This window comes from Homalodisca vitripennis, chromosome 1 (assembly GCF_021130785.1).
Source record: "Homalodisca vitripennis isolate AUS2020 chromosome 1, UT_GWSS_2.1, whole genome shotgun sequence".
Lineage (NCBI taxonomy): Eukaryota > Metazoa > Arthropoda > Insecta > Hemiptera > Cicadellidae > Homalodisca > Homalodisca vitripennis.
The window spans coordinates 124,229,519-124,256,564 of NC_060207.1; the positions used below are offsets into that span (position 1 = coordinate 124,229,519).

The following is a 27,046-nucleotide window of genomic DNA, read 5'->3' on the forward strand; positions in this document are numbered from 1 at the left end:
ACAAATCCGTCTTACTTCTTAGGTATTCGCTAAATAGGTATATAGGGGTTGAAAATATAGCTGCCTAATTGCAAAAACACGCTGTGATCCGTAATAGTTTCTTATGAAAATATATTTATCTCATGGATAGTTGTTACAACATTACAATGACCTGTAGGTTTACAAATATGTTCTATAGATACGCTCAAACTGAAGAAGTTTGTTTGTTAGCATAACGTATAGTGGAAATGTTCGAAAAATCTAAATACAGTGAATAAATATTATCATCAGGAACTCTTCTCCCCCCTCTCACTCTCTCACCCTCCCTCACACTCTCCCTTTGTATATAAATATAAACTATATATGTATATTGTATATACAACGCTCAAGTGAATCCATAAGTTGCGTTGACGACCACGAACATGTTATTTACAGTACATGCCGTCTAATAATTTCTTTTAACTTTGTACGCTTGATAAAGATTACTGTGATTTTAATATAATCACAGCCTTTGTAGTTTGTTCACTGCCTCATCCATCCGATCAGTAATTCAATATAGTGGGAACTGGGAAGACATTGTCAGCTGTTTTCAATCAACAGTTAAGTGTTGTTATTTTTGTATAGTTTGCTTTTGGTAAGTTCCAAGTTGAATGCAAGTGTCAATTTGAAACTTTACTAACATTAACCTCTAAACAACAAAATAATTTATTATTACGCTTACCATTTACTGTGACAGTTTAATTTGTTGGAATAAACGTTTCATGGTTATGTGGTTTTGTATGAAATTGGTGTTATTGGAGTAGGTTAAGCTGAATAATTAGAAAAATATGGCAGAATTATTGCTGGATCCGGCCATAAGGTTATGGGTTTTTTGGCCTATAGTGGTCATAACATTTTTAGTTGGAATTGTAAGACATTATGTTTCTCTGTTACTTACTTCTCAAAAGAAAGTGGAACTGCAACAACTTCAAGATAGTCAGGTTATGATCAGAGCTCGACTTCTAAGGGAAAATGGAAAATATTTAACTCGTCAGTCATTTCAAATGAGACGACATTACTTCAATAATGAAGAAACTGGTTATTTCAAGACACAGAAAAGGGCAGCAGTAAACCAGAACCCCATGACAGACCCCAGCATGATGACTGATATGCTCAAAGGCAATGTTACGAATGTTCTACCAATGATTTTAATTGGTGGCTGGATTAATTGGATGTTTTCAGGATTTGTTACAACAAAAGTGCCTTTCCCTTTAACTCTCAGATTCAAGCCTATGTTGCAGAGAGGAGTAGAGTTACTTTCTCTAGATGCGGCTTGGGTGTCTTCTGCATCCTGGTATTTCCTAAATGTTTTTGGATTACGTAGTATTTACACACTTGTACTTGGTGAGAACAATGCAGCTGATCAGTCACGCCACATTCAGGAACAGATGTCAGGTGCTGCAATGGCAATGCCACTTGATCCAAAGGCTGCATTCAAGGCAGAATGGGAGGCACTTGAAATCCTGGACCATCAGTGGACTCTTAACAATATTGAATCAGAGATCACAGGCCCGACACCCGACACCATATACCATCAGAACAAATTGGATAATTAACATTTAAAAAACTACATTTACTGTAATTTAAAATGCAGTCTATTACATTTTGTGTATGTAGCCTACTGTAAACAAAGATAATCTATTAAAAGTTTATTGTGTTTACTAATGCCATTTTTTTTAAATAAAGCGTAAACAGAATAATTGATGAGTTGATTATTCTTCTATAAAGACCACTTTTATTACAAGCTATATGTATATTACAAATTTACGCAATGGGTTTTGACTGTTTCGTGTTTAAAAGGTGTGGTGGCTGCAGTATAATAAGAGGCCACCACCACAATAGAATAATAGTATATCCTTAAAAACAGTAAAAAGTAACTAAAGGGTAGGGTACGTTAAGCGAACCCGGTTTTTTATATGGAAGAATATAGTCATTGATACCTAATATTCACATCTCAAATCCTAGACTATCAATCGATATAAAAGTACCTATAGTCCTCAATATAACAATCATATGTTTTAAATTAAAATAAGAATTTAATATTTACAGTGATCAAACAAATTATTATAACCAAAATTAGGAAAACGACCAATTTCCCAATATGCCAATTTTGATATAAAAAACCGGGTCCGCTTATCGTACCCTACCCTAACTAAATGTTAAACTGTTTTGTTTGTTACTTTTTATAGATAAACAACATAGATAGTTTTTATATACGTAATTCGTGTCAACATTATTGTTTTTATAGGTTAGATAATCACAAATATGATTCTATTGTGGTGGTAGCCTCTTATTATACTGTAGCCGGTATGGCTGTTTTGAGCAAATACAGGGTCAATTTCAATTTCTATTCATATCATAGTATGACGTTAAGGCAATATCCAGAAAATTGTATGTAACATAAAAACTAATTTTCAGGTGTGTGTGATGGCGAGTTTAATACATGTTATAGATGGATAAATGTATAAATTTATCCTGCATATGTGTTCAATAATTGTATTACTGAATCAATGCAGTACTCACCAAAATTAGAATGCTAACGTAGTCTGAGCTTGAATTTAGTTACTGTCTCGAGGAATGTTTTCCTTCTTGTGTCACCAGTATGGGATAGAGCCACATTGTTGTTCAGGGACATCTGTAATCAGTACTTCCTTGTGGTAAATCATTAAACATGATCAGATCTTGGAAAAAACCAATCACAAATGTTCCTGACCATCAGTGCGGACTGCGGTGATGCCCTCCACCATGTACTGTTGGCAGCAAAAGAAAAACATACCTGGACATAGGATCAAAAAAATCAAGCTCAGTGTCTTAACTCCTCTTCTGGTGTGACGAAACAATAAGCAGCCTGGTATGTGGACAATAAACTTTCGGCTAGGTTGTCACTCGGCTAGATCAACTTGGATTTTCAAAACTCAATATTTATGTTCTCTTCCAAGGACTGCCTGATTGTCTTATTAAAATATAAAATGTATTGAGTTTTAACCAATAATTGTTAAGAATTACTGTACCAAAAAATATTTAATAATAGAAATAAAAATTTCAATACTATTGAAATCAGTATTCTTACAAAAAATCTATATACCTAGCAATGTGTGTATAACTCAGGTCTGTTACATAATGTGAGATAACACATGATCTAATGGTATATAAATGATCATCCTGATTAATTTTAACTTTGTTTTTTAGTGTTTAATCTGCCTTTAAAGACCTGATCCAACCTCTAATTTTGTATAAATTGTATAACCTTGAAATAGGTGAAGATTGATTGCTGAAATCAGTGGTCAATATCTACCTCAAGAGATCCTGTTAGAGAGAAACAATTTTGTAAAAAACTAAGAAAACTTTTGTACTTAAGACTAGATGTTCTTTTTATATGATAGCCTACTCTGTTGATGTAATTTATTGAGTTTAGGTATTTTTTAAGTACTAACTGATAACCGATGTTATACAGAATATGTGTGGTATAGATCCAATTTGAGATTTAGATCTTCATAACATCCAGGAGGCAAAATCATCTAGTTACCATAGTTATCGCATAGACTATGCTATAATATACTATTTTATAGAGAGACAGGAAGAAGAAATAAAACTGAGGATTTAGTAAAAGTTATAGGCAGGGCTTTTTTTATATTGTTTTGAAAAAATATGACTATATTTAAGCTAGGGCAGAAGTTTAATGCATATATTAGATAATCTGCTACTTTAGTGGTGCCAGCTATATTGAAACTTACAAGTGTAGTGTTATGTAAACAGGTCTTATTTGTTGTATAACTTTGTCTTTATTAAATTAATTTGGTACCAGGGATTATGAGGTTGACAGCTATTATTAAAAATTGCAAAAAGGTCAGGAGAATAATTTATAATTTTAATAAGAAGAGAGTCATGTTCGAACTCTTTTCTAACAAAATTTGTTGACATTAGATAAAGAACCTTGTACAGAGCAGAAAATATTTACATAGACTAATAAGTTATAAATAGATACTGCTATAAATACCTATTTAAAACAATACCTTAAGGAGTAAGGCCTCCATACTAAAATATGTTTAATATAAATATTTAAATAAACACAGTATAACAGAATTTTTTACCACTTTTAATTTGCTTAATACTTAAATGTGTAAAGAGTGTTATTTTATTTTGTGGTACTATCGTTCACATGTAATCAATATGTCTTAATCAGGCCTATATTATAAACAAATTATGTTATTGATAACAATGATTGTTGTACATTGAGTAAAACAAAAGATTGTAGGTAAATGTATACAAATTAATACATTTAATTCATTTGAAAGTGGCTCTATTCAAAGCATACTAATTTAAATATTAAATTGATAAGCAAATAATAAATATTTGCAAGTAACATCAAATTGCGTTATTTAGAAATTCAAAGTAAAACGTACACACCAGTCACTGGATGTTAACTGTATAACAAAATTCAAATGATGGTTTCAAACAAGTTTCTGATGTATTTGCAAGTTCAAGACATTTTGTATTATTTACTTGTAATATAACATAACATTCTTGATAAATATTGTTTAATATCTCCAAGGAAGAGGGGAGACTTAAAATGGAACCTCAAGAAATTCTACAATGTCCTTTTTAAATTCCAAACACACCTTGTTAAGGTTTGCTCCAGAACATTAATTTGTTTCCACTTCAATATTAGTCTATATGGCTTCCTCTTTTTTTAAGAAAATAAACTCAACCATTCTTCATTAACTTATCTCTAAGCCCAAGAGATTTTATAGTAAAATTGCATGTGACAAACTAACACAAGTGATCTATGAATAGCAATTAATACCTTGTCTCCTTGATTGATATTGTAATTATTGATTAAATATAATTAAAAATTGTGATTTCTGCAAATCTTCTATATTAAAAACCATACATTGCTATTCATCCTACAGTATATTCATCTTTGTTTATTCACATAATGAAACTGCAATTTAATTTTCTGAGCATGTCAATCTTAGGACCTAGGACCTACAGTAATCAAATTAACAAATCCATACGTACAAAAATACATGAACAAATTCTATTATATTTAATGCTACGGGGTAAAATGTCAAAACTGTTAGGGCTTAAGTAAACTACTGAATTTTTGAAAATATTCTGTTTAAAACTCTGTGTTTAGCTGCAGTGTATTTCTTGTATTATAACTGTGATTGCAAGTATGGGAAAGATTATTACAGTTGTATATAAAATCAAATGAAATGTGGTAAATCAATATGTTAAGAAGTGTAAGAATGGTATCTGACTGAATGTGTTCTGTACAACTATTCCATGGTCCAAGACCCCACACAATCCGCAAGGCCAGCTTCTGCAGAATAAATACTCGATTGAAACTCTGGATGTCACTAAACTCCCATAGGCTTATGCCATATTTCAGTCTGGACCCAAAATTGCCACTGTACACTACCCTGAGAGTTTGCTGAGAGGAGAAATTTGGAAGACAATGCGGAGCAAAAATTATAGGTTTATTTTTTTAGATAAATGACATACATGGATTTTTCATTTTAAGTTTACTGGTCTTGAACTATATATATATATATATAATATATATATATATATATATATATATATATAGAATCACAAAAAGTACTTGCTCCACCGGGACTCAAACCCGGATCTCTCATAAAATTGAATCATAAAAAGTAAGGGCTCTGTGGTGTAGTGGTAACACACTCACCAGCAAGTGAGAGATCAGTATATATGTATGTATGTATGTAAGTAAGTATGTATGTAAGTAAGTATGTATGTAATGTATATATATATATATATATATATGTACATACACACACATATACATAGAGACAGACACACAAAAAACTTTGTATGTGAATAAATTGTTAAGGCCTGAGGAAAATGAATTGATAATACTTATTGTATTGGTATGATAAAATATACCAATGGTCATGTATAATAAAAGCTTATCTTCTTCTGTATATAATCATATATTCAAACAGTTTATCAGTTTATCTGATTGAGAGGTTTCTTCTTATAAGTTCAAATTATTTTATCAATGAGAAATATGTACTATCTTAAAATGATCTTAGATAAGTTGATTAAGAATGAATAAATGAAAGGAGGGCAGTGAGTCCTCTAGGCGACCTTGAGTGTTACACCATTTCTCTACAATCAGCCACAACCTTACATTACTGAGTTTTAGAGTTTACATCACAGAGTGTCAGAGTTTACATCGCTAGTTCAGGCTGAAGGACTTTATTACTCACAACGGGACTACATTATCTCTTACCGTAATTAAACCTAAATTTTTTGTTTTTTATGTGTTAGAGCAGAGTTTAGTTAGTAATTTTTGTGGTTTTTATGTTGTATGAGAAAAGTATTTCAACCAATAGACAAAATTGTTTAAAAGTACATGTGGCTTTTTCCTCTTTAAAATTTGCACCTCTTATTTTGAATATTTTATCAATATCATAAGTATATAACTCTAATTTAATTATTAACAGATAATAAATTGGATCAGAATTATATTTTATTATATTATTGTGTATACTCTAAACAGGTCAACACAGATTAAAATCAAACTTTTCTGAAACTTTTATTAGGTATGATCTCTTTACATGTAAATCTAGGAAAATTTAACTCATTAACTCAGGTTATCTTCCCTGTTAAAGATGTTGAATCTTAAGTACAAGAAGCATTGTCTGTACTCTCTAGAGATTTCTAAATTGTTACTTTATTGCTTTTGTGGGTAGAATCAAATTACAGTACCGAGCTTGGATACTGGGGAAGTTTGTATTATTTTTATTGATTTCAATAACTTGGCTGGAGATGATTTTAAATTAAGAAAAATATTGAAATTTATACATTAATGGTGTTAGATGGTTAAAAAAGTACGACCAATATACCTCACCTAAAGGTTGGTTATATTAGGAAATCTGGTCCTGAAACTAGCACACCTAATGGTATTGTCATAACCAAGATCTAGAAATAATGCTGGATAAGGAAAAGATTGACTTACTCTATAGTATGAGGTCATGTACATGTGCAGAATTTCAAGGTTACCTCATCACCTTTGAGTCCAGCACAATTATTGTACTATGTTCCATGATGAGTATCGTTATGCTGTTAATTTACTACTTTATTAATCTTTATATACTCACACAACTTTGATTGAGTTAATTCTCTACTCAACCTAGATGTATTGAATATTGATTTAATAAAGTAATTATATGACACAGTATGATAAAGTAGTTGTAATATGTTCTATAGAAGAGGCTGAAGTACAGGATCAGTTGTTTCTAATTTGGAAATAAAATTGCCTGTTCGTTGGATGGCTCACAGCAGACTGTTGTAGTGTTCTTTAATATATCCAAAGCATTTTACTGTGAAAACCATAGGAATTAATTACAAAATAGCCAGACTTTATCCAGTAATTTGTATTGTCCTTTGTTTAAAGTTTTTTTTGATGATGGAAGGATTTTGAAAGTAACCAGATCATTCCTACATTTGTTGTTGTTCAGTTACAAGAAATGGAAAACAGTAAAATGTTGTTCAGAGTCCCTCATTGTGATCTCTTCAAGACAATAAGACTAGGATTGCATGAGATTTTTGACTTAATACTTTTCAAAATACTTAAATTTTTAGGTCACAAACTTTGTGTATAAAATAGGTTTGTTCCACTAGTTTAATTTGCAATTGGTATATAACTGTCAAATTTATTTAATATTTTAATATTAGTATATATTTTTTGATGAAAAGTTATTCTAATTTGTTTCATTAGAAATGTTATGGTTACAATTAATTAATTTTTTAGTTTTGAAGACTAGACACATGAACTTCTTGTGTGATACCTTCCTCTAACCACCAGCACGTCGAACTACAATATGTCGCTACAACACTGCTTATCCCTAGGACTGTTGGTCTTTCTTGCTGTTACCACTCAAGGTAAGGGCATTTTAAGGTCTTTTAGCTTATATTTATACAATAATAGGTGTTGTTTCTTTGTTTAAAGTTTGTTATTGACACAGTACGATTTGAAAGTATGTGTAATAGGATTACGGACATTTACCATCGTTACGTCCAACAGAAACATAAACATTTCTAGAACTCGTATCAACCCTTCAGGTGTCAAAACGTAAAACATAAGCTAAAGTATGAGAAAGGTGAATAGTTCAAACACAATCATGGTGATGAACATACTACAATTGCTCATAGCAAAAAAGATGATACTTTGGCTAATTTAAAGATTAAGTTTTCAAGATGATTAATTTGGTTACTTATTCCGGGTTCATGAAAGCAGATACCATTTCCTGAGACATAGTATTTCTTGTGTTGTAACACATGAAGATGTTGTATTTTTTATTATACGCTAAGAATTTAAACATAATACAAGGCAAGAGTACATCACACCAAATGTTGTGTAACAGGCCTCGCTAAGGTTGCATGCAACATTTCAAATTATATAGCTCATTTCATTCTCTAGATGTCCTGCAGACAGGTAGACAGACATACGATCATACAGAAAAAAAATGGTTTACATCCCCCTGACAAACAAAAGAGAAATTGTGTTAGCATATTGAGTGATAGGCATCAATGACGCTCAGCAAAATTGCATGGTTGGACTTGCACCATATTTAACTCATACTTGGCTAAGTAAAAATGAAGTGTAATGCAAAATACAAATTGTACAAATAAAATCTTTCTCGAGAAGTTTTATCACATGATACATTCACATTTTTGTTCACTAAGTTAGGTTTTGCAGCAGTGTTCAAATAAAAGTTCCTGTGCGCTGATGTCAAATTTATGTCACCAACTTTTAACATTGTCTTCAGTCTATTATTTTTTTTTACTCTATGAATAAAAATGTCACTTGTTAAAACCTCATATGGTTGTACACACTTTATTTATGGTTTTATTTATTCAACTATTTTCTCATTTCCATCAGGTTATTCATAAGACTAATGTAAAAATATTTGTTATTTCTCAGCCAAATCCCATGGAGTGACATGCACCATTATCGAACTCAGTGTTCTTATATATAAATGAAGCTTTATGCAAAATTTCAAGTCTATAGGTCAGTTGGTTTTCAAGATATTGTGCGGACAGACAGACAGATAGAAATGAAATTTTTCCTCCCCTTTACTCGCCTATCATTGGCTTAAGCTCAATGAGTTAACTTCTGATGAGTACTGCATTTATGAAACTGTAACTTACATTAAGCCTCAGAACCTAAATATACAGAGTCTTCAAAAAAGGTTATAGCAATAAAAAGAGAAAAGACTGTGTTTACAGTATAAAATGTAGCTGCAATAGGGAATACATAGGCGAGACAAAAAGACCACTAAACATAAGGATAAAAGAACACAAAGAAAACACGAGAAAGGGTTTCACAGAAAAGTCAAAAATTGCACACCATTGTTGGTCCGAAGACCATCATATGAATTGGGATGAAGCCCACATAATACATCGGGAACCACATTTCTTCAAAAGGAAATTAATTGAGGCAACATACATTAAATTGGCAGACCAACCAATCAGTCAACCATCAGTCGAGATTAGGCCGCTTTGGTTGCCAATTCTAAAAAATGAACTAAAGAGAATACCAAAAGTATCAAACGGATCGGATATTTGCAATAAACCAATGCGGAGTCACAATATGGTTTTAAGAAGTTCATCTCGCATGAACCAATAATAACGAAAGGGCCCATTCCTGTTCCCCTTCCCTTGTATTTCCGCCATCTTGTTTTAGCCGGCCGTCACGATTACCATTGGCTACCCCTTCTGGTCAGTCGTAGATGGTTAGTAGACGAGTGAAGACATATTGTGACCTGTATTCCGTAGTTTAGTCAATGATTAGTGTTTTGTATAGTTTTTTTTTTTTTTTTTTTTTTTTTTTTTTATTAAGTGCATGTCTTTAGTGTTAGTGAAGTTGACATACAACATGTAGGTTGTGATTCCTGACTCAGGCGTGCCACAACGCTTTAGTAAGATTTGTTTATTTTAACCTAGTTTGTAATTATGTATTAGGTTAGTTCTTTACCTGAAGAAGAGATCAGATTGCAGATCTCGAAACGTAGTGTTACTGTTTTCTTGTTTCACTTAACGATGGCAAATGTCCGGAAAAATCCTGTTTCCTTCAAAAGACTCCTGTTGTATTTGATATAAAGTGATAATTTGAGCACTCAATTAATAGGACTATAATCGAGTTTGTTTTTAACAACACTGTACTCCCATAACTTCCAGCTGATACGCTGAACAGTTGTGCGACAGGAAACTACCTCACTGGGATCTCTACAACCAGTACAAGAGCTGTCCAGCAAAAACCACAGTGCATGTTGTAGTGAGTGAAATATCTGTTCCTATTGTCAAGCGCACTTTCTGACATGTTTATGACTATGATCCACCTTATGATAACTGTGTTAGACGTTGATATAAGTAATTTCATGAAACTGGAAGCGTTCCAGCGTATAAGCTAACATTGTGTTTCTTCCCCCCAAAAAATTGATAGGAAGAGTTTACAATTCTTCACAGATGAAGCTGCTATATTTCTTGTAAATGGTTGTATAAAAAATCATAATTGTACAATATGAGGGTCTGAACAATCTAATGAAATTATTGAGCATGTTGAAGATTCTTCAAAGTTGAATGTGTTGTGTGGTTTTATTATAAATGACTGAGTGATTGGCCTTCCTTAATAAATAAACTATTATAGGGAATTTTTACTTTGACGTTCTCCAGCAGTATTTTTTCCCCACAGTTAGACCAAATTGAACAAGAAAACGGTCAGTTATTACTATATATTTCAATAATATGGTGCACCCAGACACTCATAAGTTCAAGATACTCTTAAGGATAGATTACCCAATCGTGGGTTCAGTAGGGCTGGTCCTTTCTTTTGGAAATAGTTGAAAAACATTGTCTACATTGAAAAAAATCAAGAATCTGCAAATTTAAGACATCACTGCTGCTCTAGCCACAATCACGCTGACATGATTCAATGGACCTGGGTAGAAATCAATTATTGGCTGGACATTATTTGTGTTTAATCCATTTGTTGAATGATTATTGTTTTATTTTTAAGTTGAAGTACCATCTGTTTTACAATAGAATAAGTGAAGGAGAAAGAATAAATACAATAACTCTTAATTACATAATTCTTTATTGAGAAAAAGTAAACTACTACAGACCGAAAATGCTTGAAAAAACTAGTTAAAAATTGCTCTCTTGATTTATTTGTTTATTTTGAATATTTATTTTTACAAATTGAAAATAAAATTTAAAAGTCAACCAATGTAAATTAGTTGAGAATGAACATTTATATTAAATACAAAAACAACTAGCAGTTTCTAAGTTTATTACATCTTGTTATCAAAAAGGTCATGTAGTTTATCGAAAAAAGTTCATGGACCTAACACAATTTCAAAACAGATATGTGCTTTCATTATTTTTGTTTTCAGTTCTTTTAGATGGGATTAATATGGCTTTCGATATCAGTCACGAATTTTTTCATAATTAATAACTTATTTTTTTTAGTTACTGCAAGACACCATGCAACATTCAACATGTTGTGTTGTAGTAACAATACTTAGATCCTTACGTTATTGAGATAAGTTATGAATATTTTGACAGTTGAATGTTACTATAAACATTATGTCATTGCTTTACCTAAAAAGTCTCTTGTTGACAATGTCTACATTTTTGAAGGAATAGAGCAATTGTTACTATCTAAAACTGTTAATAAATTGATTCATTCATTTCTCTAATAAGTTATACAAAATACAAGTGATTTGATTTATATTCTTTATTCTTCATTGTGTTCACTTATCTTTTGCAACACGTCTTATAAGCTACATATCTCACAAAATCCTTGCTTAATATCTACCTGTATATGTTTATCCCTACTTGAGGGGTGTTGCTCCTGAACAAAAATTGAAAATGGGCATTTGTCATATGCCAGACCATTGAAGGCCAAGTTAACGTGATTGTACTGCAGTTATTTGTGTTTTAGTTGTCTAATACTGGACTATATTACATATTTTCAAATAAAAATATGGATTTAGATTTATTCCATGAGTACAGTAGAGTCTGTATTTACTGAAAACCAGGTATAAGTATACTGTATAAGCAAGTAACCAGGACAATATGCTCTATCCAGGTCTACCATGCATGGAAGAAGCATCTCCTCACACTGTCTCCAGGTGTACAGTAGACTTGCTTATTTTTCTGCATTTACTGAAAACCAATAAGCAAGTAACCAGGACAATATGCTCTATCCAGGTCTACCATGCATGGAAGAAGCATCTCCTCACACTGTCTCCAGGTGTACAGTAGAGTTGCTTATTTTTCTGCATTTACTGAAAACCAATAAGCAAGTAACCAGGACAATATGCTCTATCCAGGTCTACCATGCATGGAAGAAACATCTCCTCACACTTGTCTCTAGGTGTACAGAGTTGCTCATTTTTCTGTTTTTACTGTGTTGCTAATGCTTCTTAGCTTTTCTACTTCTGTTAATGGTGGGTTAGCACCTATTAAAAATTGTAGTAGTAATGTTAGAGTTAATTTTATAGTAATATCTATATTAATAGAGCATTAGGTTTAAAAGCTGAGCTTGATTAGATAATTTCTCTTGGTTAAATTACTGTGTTATATTAAAGTGCTAAATCTCTAATGAATAATGGGCTGAAAATCTACAGTTGGAATTGACTAAGCAAAGACAACACCAGTAACTCATTGAATCTTCTGGTGAAGTAGCCAAGTAGTATTAGTTAGTTTACCTTAGTTAATTGATTGTGTTGTCTCAGGTGCTGAACCTGTAACGGATAATGAGCTGAAAACCCTCAGTGAAAATTTACTGAGGAAAGACAACACCAATGACTCGTTGCAAGTTACGGTGAAGACACAAGGAGCGACAAGAGCCTATGCTACCATTGACCAGGCCCCTCTGCGGTTTGTAATCTTAACTTTTCAGATAAAACGTTACTCAATATCAAACAATTGCTAACTAGACGTTATTACAATTATTTCTTTTTTTGGCCTGGTATCGATACCAGCTCTACAAGGCCCAAATCAAACTTGTAGGCTTGTTACTTTCAAACTGTTAGTTGTCAATGTATAGTCCCCTATTCTTTTGAGTATGAAGACATGTTTTATTTCATTTCTTTCTTATAAGATATCTAATTCCCAATTACCAAATCTTCAATAGTATTTAAAGCTTAATTTTTCTTACCACACTCCAATTGAGCTATGCAGTGCAATTCTAGTGGATTTTACTTCTTTATATGCATGTTGATTGGCATGTAATAGTGAGTTACTGAGCATATCATTCATACCATAATAATTTAGACATTTCCCATTGTTTTAATGAACGGAAGAAAGATTTCTCAGTTCATAATATTTGGGCAGAGAGGTTCTTCCTAGGCGAAGGCTTTTTTTATAATCCATGCAACTAAGACTTTTCACAATCAATAACTTATATTACATCTAACCCTCTTTGTCCAAGCACAGGTAATAAAATTGTCTGTTCATAGAGCCTTAAATAATTTAGGGACCCTGATGGTTCCTCCATTCTGTATTTATAAAAGTTTTTTCCTTTTGTCTTCTGAGCTAAACTTGTTCCTTGTGTAACCACACAATTGGCAATGCAATTATGTTCCACTCTTCAAGTATAGTCACACTAGAGAAAGTGCTTATCTAACAGCAAGTTATTTCACTTATGTTTTTCCTATTGGGTTATGTGTTCCCTTCATAGCATTTATTACACTCCAGGCTTCTGAATAACTCACGATTGTGACAGAATTTCCTCAATTTTTGATCAGCTAGTATAGTCCACTATGGCTGACTTCCTCCATCTACATCCATTGATTTATAGCAACTCCACATAGAAATCATAGTGCTACTCTAAAACAAACATTCCCAATTATTGATAAACATAAATGAGCTGCTATGTTTTATGCATATAAATTTTATTCCTGGCTCTTTGTTTATATGCACATCCAATGGTTTTATGATTTTTTAAGTCTAGTATTAAATAGAATTCACCAATTAATATTGATCTACTTGATATGATTATAGAAGTAGAATAATAGATTGTCAGCAATAAATCAAACCTATTCATTTTCCTTTGATGATGATATGATATGGTAACATTAAGAAGTAATAAGGTCATTATTTATTTTAATTCTTGAACTAATAGTGTTCACTCCTTTTCTTATGCAATGTTTTCACCCATTTTAAAGTTTCTCGTTAAATGGTTATATGTTACTGATAGTTTAACCAATGTATAAAGGCCGTTTCACACCGCGGTCACACTGTGTCACGTTACGTGACGAGACAGATGTTGCGTGACAGACGTACATTTCACACCGCCACCAACGTCTGTTAGATACTGGGACATTGTTTCTGCTCTGTCAGTCGGTTTAGTTGAAGCAGGTAACATGGCAAGTGGTTCGTGGTGCGATAGCGCGTTTACTAAAAATGTGCCTTGGTTGGATGACGGTGATAGTAGTTCGAATAGTGAAGAGGAACTCATGCTGTTGTATTCGGTTACAAACCAAACGCACTGGGTGCACCCTATCAACCACTAGAACTACTTACTATTTTGTTCCAGTTGCTCTGCTATTTCACCACCATCATTTAAATTGCTGTCTCTATACTCCTCCAAATCTGTATTCCACAGCAGTGGACACGTTCTGACGGCTTCAATTAACTGTTCCATAATAAATATCAAAAATAGCAATCCAGCTTCTTGTAAAGAGTTACAGCACGAAACTGCGCGACAGGTCTGGTCATGCACGCGGCGGGGTAGCGAGCCAGTGCGCATGCGCGAGGCGACAGACGTCAACAGATGTTTCGAAAAGATCGCCCTCAGAGCGATTCCGCAGATTCGTCTGTTGACGTCTGTGAGGTTCAGCGAGGTCGGTGTGAATTACACCATTTTAAACTATGGAAACAGATATTTTGAAAAATCTGTTACGTTACGTAACGTGACATAGTGTGACCGCGGTGTGAAACGGCCTTAAAGTATTGTATCCTATTGTTTTTTGGAAACCTCAAGAAACAATATTAATTTATCTGAAAAAAGTAGATTTTTATTCTTTGGAGATTTAACATGTGCTTATGTTTTTTCCAAAAGAGAGCACAGACTCTTTTACTCTCTTATCATAAATACGTCATATACAGTATTAGCCATAATAAACAGTACTGAAACTGAATCAGCTGTAGATGCCTTCTCGATTAGCTGATTCAATTGTCAATTGTTGTTACGGCTTCGTGTTCATTACTTCTTTCTTGTTTGAGGTTAGTTTTTGCTAACATGGTGCTAACAATGGTAGAGAAAGTTTTTATCGTAGAGTATTATTTTCGCTCATACGTAATTGGACCTGCGGGTGGGCCAAGCTTGTCATACACTGCATTACGTTTTCAGGAACATTTTCTCAAAAACCCGCCTAGTAATGCTGTGATTGTTAGTGTTGTTGAAAAAGTTTGAAGAACAGTTAGTGTTTTGACACAACGAAAGGGCTTTTCAGGTCGCCCAACTACTATCTTTTCAAATGAAAACCACGGAAGAGTGTTGCAGCAAGTGTTACAGTCACCTAATGCGAGCTTCTCTTAAACTGAATATTAGCAATACGTCAATGCGAAGAATGTACAAAAACATTGGTTGTTTTACCTACAGGATATAAACTGGACAATCTTTGAACTGTATAAACAAAGTAGCCAGAGTTCAGTACTGTTTATTTTGGCTAATACTGTAATATTTATTGTCATCATCTGCAACACTTGTATGAAGGTGATAACATTAGTTCATGAATAATACACATCAAAACACAATAGCTGATGTAAACAAAGCATTTTTGTCTGGTCGGTCCTGTTGTTAAAGTAGTTTGCAGGTGGTATCTACCTCAGTAAGGCTATTATCAAACCATATTAGTGCAGTCATTGAAGCGAAAAATACGGTCTTACCTCCGAATTTTTTTTACTGTGAACCGATTTGCATGAAATTTTGGAATTAGGCTCATCTTACCCTTAACTTCAAAAGTGAAAATGATCTGAACTCTGCCTATTATTTTTAAGGGGTGTAGACAACCCCTTAATGGAAAAATCGACATTGAGCCATTTTTATCACTAAAAAAAAATGTTTAATAGTAAGTGGTGAAAATTTTAAAGTGTTTTATAACACATTACCTCATATTAAAATCATTTTCAACCCCTTGAAACATCTTACAACCCTTGCAAACAACCCCTAAATTGAAAAAATCACAAAACAATACTTTGGTATGATGTAAAAAGGATGTAAATATAGAGTTAGTAAGATTTTATATTTTCTATAATAATTATCAAATTTTAACCCCCTTTCACCCTTTAAAACTACCCCTTGATAAAAAAAATTGTTAAAAATTTATTCGTATAAAAATTAAAAGGATTTTAAATATTATTCCACACTCTCGAAAATGATTATCATATTCTTAAGCTTTTCTACCCTTAAAACTACCCCTAAATTAAAAACAGTAAATATATATGATTTCATATTATTTAAAAATAATTTAATTTAGAGTAAAAAATTGCCATTTTATTGGATAAAATATTTACAAATTATACAAAATTTTACTCAAATGTGTTATATATACATATAAGAAAGTTGGTATGTATTCATGCCTACGTTTCCAAAATATATGAGCCATATTATGTATAAGTATATACACATTACAATAGTTTTGGGTCTCTATTTATAACTGCGTGCTTTCACATTGCTCCAAATATTCACAGTCAGAAATTTTTAGTTACTAAGTAGAAAAAAAATATGATAAGTTTTTTGACCATAACTCCTTCAATTTTCATGCTATCACAATTTATTAAAAAACCATTGTAAAGGTAATTAAGAGACCTACAACATCCTTCATTGCAATATATAGTAAAAAACCTTTTTCTCAAACAATGAAGGATTAAAGGGCTTAAGAGAGACTGTGATTGCGCTGCCACGCGCTCTTTAAACAATCATATTTCCGTCAATTCTTGTTTTACAGAAAAATCAAAAAATCCAAATTGTTTGTCAGAAATATACCTACATTTTTCATACCTACACTTTTTATTCGTATGTGTTGTCATTTTTGAGATATTATGAAAAAAAGGTGGTTTTTTAAAAAATTTGAAATTTTTTTTAATCGTGACTTTTTTGAAAAAAATATGTGTCCTGAAGCAGCCAAACTGATACAATCTATTAAACTCTTCATAATAAAGTTGATTCTAGGCGAAATACGATTAATTTTAATTTTGGTGGAAATGGCACTTATGAAACCCATTGATTTAAAAGAAAAAAACATTAGATGCTCCTCTTATTTGCAATACAGCTCACTTATTTTACGTGCAAAAGACTTTTAATAGTGCTCATTTTAAAGCTTATTTCAAGCACTATAAAACTCTTTTTTTTACAATGCCTAAAAATGCATCTACTCGCCGCTAGATGGCATTGACCACATCGATTAAATTTCAGACAAAATAAAAAAACGGCTTTGATTTTTAATATCTAGCTTAATATTGCACTTAGAATACTTTATAAAAAACAAAATTGTTCATTGTTTTACCTGCTACAATTGTGTTCCTTATTTAAATTTTCGATAATAAAACGTATATTTTTGGAGATATTTGCAAAAAAAACCGATGAAAAACGTGAAACAATTGCGAATTTTCAATTGCCAATAACTTGAAAAGTATTGGATTTTTCGAAAAAACGTTATAGATGATTTTTTGCTTAAAATTAGGCCTTCTATCGATATCCGAGGTTATTTTGAAAAAAATAAATTCACCCCCGAGAAGGGGTTGGCAACCACCCCCAGGGTGGTTGCGGAGTTCAAATCATTTTCACTTTTGAAGTTAAGGGTAAGATGAACCTAATTCCAAAATTTTATGCAATTCGGTTCACAGTAAAAAAAATTCGGACCAACAATGCTTCAATGACTGCACTATATTGGTTCTAATAGTATTTGTACTATTTATAGGGTGTTATAATTTAGTTTTTTTTTAAGTACAAAATATTTACTACAATATCTCGGTCACTATTATCTGGTTGTTTTTAGAGATGCATTAATTTTCAATGGTAACATTTGATTACAGTTTGCTGGAACTGAAGCCGTCAGTAAAACGGGTACCTACTGTGGCAAAACTGATTGCTCTTTATGACAACTATGATCCAGACACCACCCATAACGAGGTAGTCACCCCTGCAGAGAGGAAAGAGGAGTCAGACTTCTTGGATGCTGTCTTAGACACTCCAACATGGACTTACGCCATCAACTTCCTCAAATCAAAGGGTAATAATTCTAACAGAATTCAATGTAACTATTTCATAAATATAATTATTTGCCATTCAATGTATACACATGTACATAATAATGAATAAAGAATTTTAAATTGAATATTGAATTGAATTACAGAACACAACTTTTTGCTTCTTATTTCTCTTTATCTTTTTTACACATTAGAGCTATAGTAGTTCTTACAATATTTAACAATAAAAATCTACAATTAATGCTTTAATTTTGGATTATTTATTAGGAAGGTATTGATATGGATCAGTTACTATGACATACAATAGCTTATCTGTAAATGTTTAACCCTTTTAGGACCAAGCATTTTTTTTAAAGATTTTTACATTTTTTTTTATCAATAGAATTTTGTTGGTTGTTGGGAAACTTCTTATAAGATAACATATAGTAAGGATAAAGACTCAGTGTTGGTGTAATATACAATATCAGCATAAATATAAGTTCAAAACCCATTAGCTTAATAAATGTATAGACCAAAATTAACAAGTAATTCTAGAAGTGGTGCAAGGCGGATATCCGAAGTGAAAGAATAACCAGCAGGTTTTTACGCGCTTGTTTATACAACTTGTGAAAAATTAAGAATTCTCCGATCACTTTAAAATTCATGTGATTGCAAACTAGAAGATGAATTAATTTACATATCGATACTGGTTTTATTGGGCTTAATTTTAATTTGCTTCTTCTAAGTTTGTTATAAATTACTACTGTTCAAATTTCTTGTTAGACAGTTTATGTATATAAATAAATATTCAATTATTTATCATATTAAATAAATGCAGTTTCATTGAATTTGTTAAAGTTTTAGCAGATTTTAATATCTAAAAATATAATATTAAAATTGTAATGTTACGTGCATGTCAAATTTTGTTAAAATTTCTTTGTTCTCCCACTAAGATTGGCATGCAGTAATTGATTAATATATCTAGGCAATTAATTAATTGTAAACAATTAAAAAAACCATAAATGTATTCTTTAGTTTTAAAATTAAATTTAAACATTGTAGTTTAACATCTTTGAATTATTTAGGTTATGTAAAAGGCACCAAAGCTGACATGAAAGAAGTGCTCAAGAAGATTTGGTTCACTGTTTATTCAAGAGGAAACCGCAAAATGGGGTCATCAGCGTTTGAGCATGTGTTCTTGGGCGAGATAAAACGTGGTGAGGTGTCAGGTTTACACAACTGGATCTTCTTTAATAATGAAGAGGAGAAAAACCGATTGAATTACATGGGCTACATGCAGACTGTAGACTTCAATGGGGTGAGTAAATATTAGAACTTATCTTTGTGACATATGGTATATTACCATGTATCAGATATTGCAAGAGCAGTGATAGTTTTACATACAGAGTTTTTTATTTTTACAAGAGCCATGTTTTTTTTTTTTAAATAAGTACTGTTTCTAATATCCGCTGCTAGAGCACTGGATTTGGTGTTCCACACTAGCCCTCCAGTGCACTTTTGAACCTACGTCTGTTGTCAAACTCAGATGATACTATGGCAACAACTGTTCAATTTTACATCTGTTTATAACTATTTAAAATACCTTCTTTATTGAAAATCCCATTGACTGTGAAGTACGTGCTGTTATTTGTTTTCTTAATGCATGGATGGAAAGTGTACAGACAAAACATGACAGAATGATAGAATATGATAGAACATGATAGAATAGTATGCAAATGGGTAAGAGCTCTAGCAAAAGGCCTAAATAATGTTTGTGACAAGGAATGGAGTGGTTAACCCTCAGTGTTAATGAACAGACGCTTTATGACTCCTTTGTTATCATAAGAGTTCCCTAAGTTTCAGTGCGTGTTTTCTATGACATTGCTACTCTATATTTAAACTATCAAAAAAGGTCATTTTTTCAAATGCTGCAAAACAATCTTGATGATCTCATCAGAACATTTGGTTGAGAAAGATTTGATCATCCTTTATAATCTCAATTCAGCACCCACACACTGTGTTTGTGCAACTGTAAAAGCACCTCCAGGCCAGTACCATGATGATAATAGTGTTAAAACAACTGCAATGCAGTGTATGTTAAACTGGGCAGCATAATTCATTTGAAATAATGTCTATGATAATATTATATGAAATTAGTATTGTTAAATACAAAAAAAATCCTTAATATTAGTAGCAGCTATGTAGAAAAGTAGCTAAAAGTGTGGGCTTTAATGTAATAATATCATTTGTCCAAGAAATTTAATTTTTTTATATATTAAACTGGTACTAACTTAAAAAATATGCCTTGTGTTAACTATAAGTTTAATGTATCGTTTTCTGGTAATTTAATTTATTTTGTAATTCCTGTTCTTTGTTATCGAACAACTATTTTTACTGGATATAATTTTTATTTTGTTTTAGCCTATTTTCGAACTTTAGGACACAAAAAACAGGTTTTTTTCTTGTGTAATCATTCTTACTGTTATTCTAGTTTTATTATATAACATATATTAATTTATTTCATCTGCAAGACTAATTTCATGGCCTTAAGTATTTTTTATAGTCTCATTTATTTTTCTGTTAGTTATTTGTAAACTTATTTGTAAGTTTATTTTTCCATTCGCCCAAAAAATGTTCTTTCTCAACAATTTTTCCATACACGAAATAGTATGTTATAACCTAACACTAACAGAAGACTACTTTGTCATTGTTTATTTAACTAGTTTTATTAAATTCTATTTAGCCCATCCATGAAAATAGTGTAATTTAAAATTTAATATTTTCCATTGTTAATTTTAATTATTTTGTTACAAAATACCAGGTGTTCCAAAAGTTCCAATCTCCCTTATTAACTTTTGAGCAACAATAAATGAACCAATATCAATGGGTGGATTGTTATAAGACTAAAAATTGCTGATTTTAAGATCATTGAGAACTTCAACCCCAACCCTAATTGGGAAATAAGTTAAAGGTTTTAAACGTTGCCCATTGGGTGAAATCTCATTGTAAAGGTTCTTGTAAAATGGGAAAAATAACCTGCTCCTGTGTGAATATGTTATCAAAACAGAATAAGGGAGAGGACATGGCTGATGGTACTGATAAAAAGTACTACGGTTGCAAAGATTTGAACCTACACTATCTGTATTACAGACCCAAAGTTCGACGTGTTAGACCGCTCGGCCACAGGCACTCCTTTACGTGTGGGACCACTTATTTGGTAGTCATACACTACTTCAGCACTTTCTTATATTGGTAAAACCTAATCCTAAGTGCTTTTATAAATTAATTACACGTATTAAATTCTATTACTTATGATATACATGGTTATAACTTAAAGATATATTTGGTTCATTATTATACTTATACTTTGCAGAGTTTGGTGGTTAGTGCTACAAGATCTCATATTTGATGAATACAGTGGCATAGGTACTTAGTTCTCTAAAGATTACTGAAATTGATTTAATAGCTTTTGGAGAGCCATCTTTAATAATTCAATTACTAATAATTCATCCAAAACAGTAGTCATAAAATAATGCTGTTCCTGTTAACAAAATATGTTAGAAACTGCATATTAAATAAATAAAAAACTCCCCTGGTATGGTTTTTTTATCACTGGTTGTTTTGAGGATGAAAATAATGCTTTAAAAAGTAAGCAATCAAGTCATATCTGATAAGTTTTTAAGCAATCATGGTGAAGCAGAACCAGGTTATAAGTCCATGTTAAAGAAGCCACTTATACTGAAGATGAAGATATAGAAACTGTTGGCTTGCTAAATTGTAATAAATGTAAAGTTGCTTTAGTTTAGGTTTAGCTTATTATTATTATTTTTTAAATAAAATTATCATCTGCCATTATACGTTAAAAATCACCTACTACCTCCAAAATTGTTTTATATTTCTATGAGAAAGGAGACTTTATCATACTGCACACATAAAAGAATCTGAAAAATCTGTGGCTTCAATATTTGTGGGAACTAATCTCAATCTTCTGGGTTTGGGCTCCTAATCTGTACACTGTATATTGAAAATCACTACACCACTCTCGAAGGGAAGCCAAAGGCCAAGTTATCGCATATCTGAGTTACAGATAGCAAAGGTCCAAATCCTGATTGTGATCAAAGTACTATTTATCAATACTGTCAACATTGCACTGCTCCAACTCTCTGTTGTTCTGTTTAATAAGATTCTCGTACAAGCCAATGGATTAAAAGAAAGGGAAAAATTGGGTTAAAAGGGATTGCTCTTCTTAAAAAAAAACTTTTAAACCAGTATGGGATCCTTTTTTTGGGAACTAGTCCTGAATCGATTAGTTTGGGCCTCCAAACTCAAAAACTGGATATGCTGCTGTACGATGGAAATCATTACACCACTTACAAACAAATATAAAAATGTGTTTCTTTTTGTATTACAGAAAGGAGGTATTATCAAGCTGCATTACACTTGGAATGGAGTAACTAAACCTGTCGGTTCCATATTTGTGGGAACCAGTCCTGAGCTGGAGTTAGCTCTGTACACAGTCTGTTACTTTGCACGACCCAATAACAAGTGCTTCCTGCGTCTCAATGGCAAGCCCTTGTACATTCAGACCTACACCTTCAACTCTCGCAACGAGAAACTCATTGGAAGTGCCTTCCCAAGCGTCGCTTAGATTAACATCATTTGCATATTACCTTTGCTGTTCATGCTACTAGTGGTTATAGAGGCAAAATAGTTACCTTTTTAAAAGAGTAGTATATATTTTCCAGAGAATGTTTTACAACTAGTTAAAAGTTCACTGTTTACTGAAACACAGGTTAATTCCGAATTATTTAGAATTTCAGAGAAAGCGATAAATTATATTACAATATTGTGTATAATAAGATCTACAGTTTTCTTTTTTCAAGCGTGGTTAATGAAGAACACTATAAAATATTTTTATAGTGCTTTAATTATAAGTGATATTTTCCAATGAAATATTGAATAGCTACTGTTACAGGTATTATAAATCACGAATTAATACAAATGTGTTACAATAATCATAAATAAACAATTTTACTTTTAGTAATTTAACAACTTGACTTCGATTAGTTTTTAGACATATTGCATTCCATGGCTATAAAGAGATTATTTGTATCTTGTATAACAGGACATATTTTTAATGTCTTTCCTTTTAGCATTTTTTATTGTGTAGGTTTTATTAGACAGTTTATATCAGTAGGTTATTTTACTGCACCACAATTAAACATCATATTTTTTTATGCACTCTATGCTCACAAGACAACATACTCATTAAATGTGATTTTTATCTAGTAAAACTGTTTAGTTATGATTAGGCTTTTTGTTTGGTTTAAAATTTTAAAACTTTCAAAAACTATTTGTTGGAAGTTAAAATGATTAAGTAACCCAAAAATAATCAAAAGAAGTAGATAATTTATAGAATAGTTTGTAGTATGTAAATACAATCTGTATAATATATAGTTACAGAACATAGCTTACAACTTAATTTAATAAAATAACTTATAGTAAGGCAAAGATTCTAGTTTACTTCAAAAGCCAATAATACAAGTAGTTTGTATACTTATACTCATACTTGTATACTTATATGTAGAGTAAAATATCAAATACTTGTCTGTCACTATTTACTATTAATAACATGTTTTGTAATATAGTTCTATAAACTAATATATTTTTATATGACCTAATCTTTGTTGTAGAATTTGTATTTTATTTAAACATCATGTTTTATAGGGAAGTAGCTTCATGATTACAAAGACTTATTTGTACTCCAAATTTTTTTAAGATTTCAATCTTAAAAAAATCTATAAGACAGTATTGTAGTTGACAAGTTTTAGCTGGAAAAGCATGTCCCGATAGAATTGGCAGTAGCATACTAGTGTCAAAAACAATCCAAACCTTGAACATACTGAGGTTGGTGCCAGGACCAGTTAACATAATTCGCTAGTGTTGCTCCATAATCAGTACATTGTAAGAGGCCTATTCAACAATTAACCGCTGTTTGTTTATTAAAAACACTCAATCAGATAAAAATTATATGCATTTGAAAACTACGTAGTTCCTCTATTTTTTCACATAATTGCCATCAAGATTTAAGCACTTATCATAATTTTTTACTAAGAAATGCCTTCTTCAAAAAAATCTGCCACTTGTGCCTTAGGTGAAAGCGTCGGAGTTCATCGTCGTGATGGAAATGCTGAGAGCCAAACCATTTGTTCATGGTCATAACCTAGCAATTTATCCGAAAGCTTAGAGATTGTGACATGTCAATCTTTTCCAACTGTTTCATTGAGTTTGTCAACAAGTTCATCACTCACCACTGATGGCCTGCCGCTCCTTTCTTTGTCATGGATGTTTCTTTGTCAAGTTTTAAAGAAACAAAGCCATTCACGTACAGTGCCTTCACCCATAATGGCACAAAGTTCCTAAATATTGTTTTGCAATAGCAATAAACCTAATTACAGCATGCATTTCGCATTTTGTGAGAAACTCAGTTGCGGTACACATTTTACAAAGCTATAGAAATTAAACGAGTCCTCAAACAATGTTGTAATTGCCATGGAGAGAGCACTACCCCCACTACTAACAGTACTCTAAGCGAACGGCGGTTACTTTTAGAATAGCCCTTGTTGTTTCAGATCTGGTCATAGGATCACGCTGTGAACTTTGTTCCAGTGAGACTTCTGTTACATATGTTAGTACAATGTAAATATGACACTAAATGTTAAAATGTTTGCTCCCTGGTATGTAATGTAATGTCTGAGTCTTATGTATAAACAATTAGATCGTAAAATAAGTGGACTTTGGATGTTTCTGCAGCAATATTTTATTTTGTTTTTGAAACAAGTTTAAATAAATATTAAATATTGAACAACTAAAAGTGCTATTCACACCCTAAAGCCTTTGACACTGATTCTTTTTAAGAAATACTTCATATCAACACAATGAATGTTGTTTTTTTTGTTTTGTTTTAGTGGTCATAATTTTACACTTTTATTTTCTAACTGGCAGTTAAATTTTCCTAAATGATAGCCTCTTTTTCTTCTTTTCGTAAGTTGCTTTTGAAAAATCAATAAAATTCATTTTTTTAAGACTAACAATACATTACAGTAAAACATTCCATACCAACCTAATGTGGTAACAGGGTGGGTTAGATATCGTTAATGCAGAATATTAAAATAATGCGGAATTAAAATATGAAGAACATAAGTTATTTACAGCAAAGGCACCAATTTAATTTTTGAAGGCCCCACATCATGGGCATATATAAGAGAGAGGTCCAAGCTCCCCTGAAATTTTGAAAGACAAACATTAAAACTGCACCCAGTAGTTTGTTGTGTGTCTACACGGTCCTAGACTTGTGTAGACAATAGGCAATATTCTTTATTACAATTTCATCAAGAAATGTTACAGCGTCAAATTTAAATTCATTGAGTTAAAAAAGTACATAATGAAATAGAAATAGGTTTTCATTGTTCTGTATGGTCCCTCCAGGAAAAGAACTATACAGGGTGTAAAAAGCCTTGTCTAGCAGCCATCCCCTAAACATCCTAGGGCATCCAGCTTTCAAGTGGTTGTTGTAGCGTTTTTAAAGCTACACTGGTTTATATTTTTTTTTATTAAAACATTTAATTTCAAATTAGATTGTGAAAAGTCAGGGTAAAAACGAACATGTAATCCTTTGGCAAGTTAGTACTGGTAGTTTTAAATTGTTAGGAAGACAGGTTGACTGCCTTGAATTGATAAGATCTTGTCTTGTTGTGACTATTGTTCTCCTTGTTTGATACAGCTGGACCAATGAGAGAACACCGCGTATGTCCTGCAAAGTTGCTTGGAGGGAGGGAGTATAAAAGCGCCAACTCATAATTTTCGCCCTTCTTTTGGTTATTTTCGTGAGTTAAGTTAATTACAGTGCGCCGTGTTGCTTAATTTTTTTTCCGCGAGGGGTTTTTGAGGTAAGCACCAAATTTATTGTACGTTTTATTGAAATAGTCTTCCAGATCTGATATTAAATTAATTTTGTTGTCTTTTTATAGGAAAAAATTAAATTCATAGAAACTACAGAGCAATCTGCATAATTAATTCTCGATGAACAATAGAGCATAATAGAATCATACAACTTGCATTTGGTTCATACTTGCAAGACAAGTGGATTAAAATTGAAACCTTTTAATAACTTTGATTGAGATTTGGTAATTTAGTAATTTATTAATATTTAATTGGAACTGTTTTATAGTGAATTGTTAATTGGTAATTTATTGAACTTTAATATTTGTTTTGAGAGAGTTGTAATCTGAATTGCAAAGACTTGAAAGTTTAGATCCAACTAGTGGAAAGAGGAGTTTAAATTTTTATTTTTTTGAATTGTGAGTGAACTTAGAAGTGAACACTTTTATTTTAGTTATTTCCAAGTGGTATTTGATTTTTATTTTAAAACTTTATTATTTTATTTTAGAAGAGAGCTCTGATTTTAGTTTGATATATTTTTTATTTCTTGCCAAAGGAACTTTTAAATTTACTAAACGGTTTGTCAATTCTTTGTGGAAAATAGTGATAAAAATTCTGAAACGTTCAACTTATTAATTTGCCAGTTTAAAATAAATCCATTATTTTTATTTAGATCTGTGACTTTTATTTTAGACAAACCAGATAATATTTAATAGTTAACAATTTAGTAATAAATTGCACTGAATATTCACTCGGAGCTTACTAATCAAAAAATATTTTATATCGTCTTGGATGTCTCATTGATAATTTAAATATTAATATTCTGGAATATTAATATCTACAATCCAAGTCG

General features: G+C 31.7%; 2 protein-coding genes across 4 annotated transcripts; both read left to right on the forward strand.

Annotated features, from left to right (window-relative positions):
* Positions 1-391: 391 nt before the first annotated feature.
* LOC124370920 (endoribonuclease CG2145-like) lies at positions 392-25,126 on the forward strand. 3 transcript variants are annotated; one of them, XM_046829237.1, is made up of 6 exons: positions 392-578; positions 7,802-7,932; positions 12,792-12,936; positions 18,100-18,296; positions 19,338-19,570; positions 22,664-25,126. In XM_046829237.1, the coding sequence occupies exons 2-6, from the start codon at positions 7,872-7,874 to the stop codon at positions 22,898-22,900; spliced, it is 873 nt and encodes a 290-aa protein (XP_046685193.1). In that variant the 5' UTR covers positions 392-578; positions 7,802-7,871; the 3' UTR covers positions 22,901-25,126. The 3 variants fall into 3 exon arrangements, with proteins under 3 accessions (XP_046685193.1, XP_046685188.1, XP_046685181.1); XM_046829232.1 differs by having other exon boundaries at positions 393-613; XM_046829225.1 differs by lacking the exon at positions 392-578 and adding an exon at positions 6,018-6,278.
* LOC124370937 (ER membrane protein complex subunit 3) lies at positions 620-1,718 on the forward strand. Its single transcript, XM_046829247.1, has one exon. The coding sequence runs from the start codon at positions 807-809 to the stop codon at positions 1,572-1,574; it is 768 nt and encodes a 255-aa protein (XP_046685203.1). The 5' UTR covers positions 620-806; the 3' UTR covers positions 1,575-1,718.
* Positions 25,127-27,046: the final 1,920 nt, after the last annotated feature.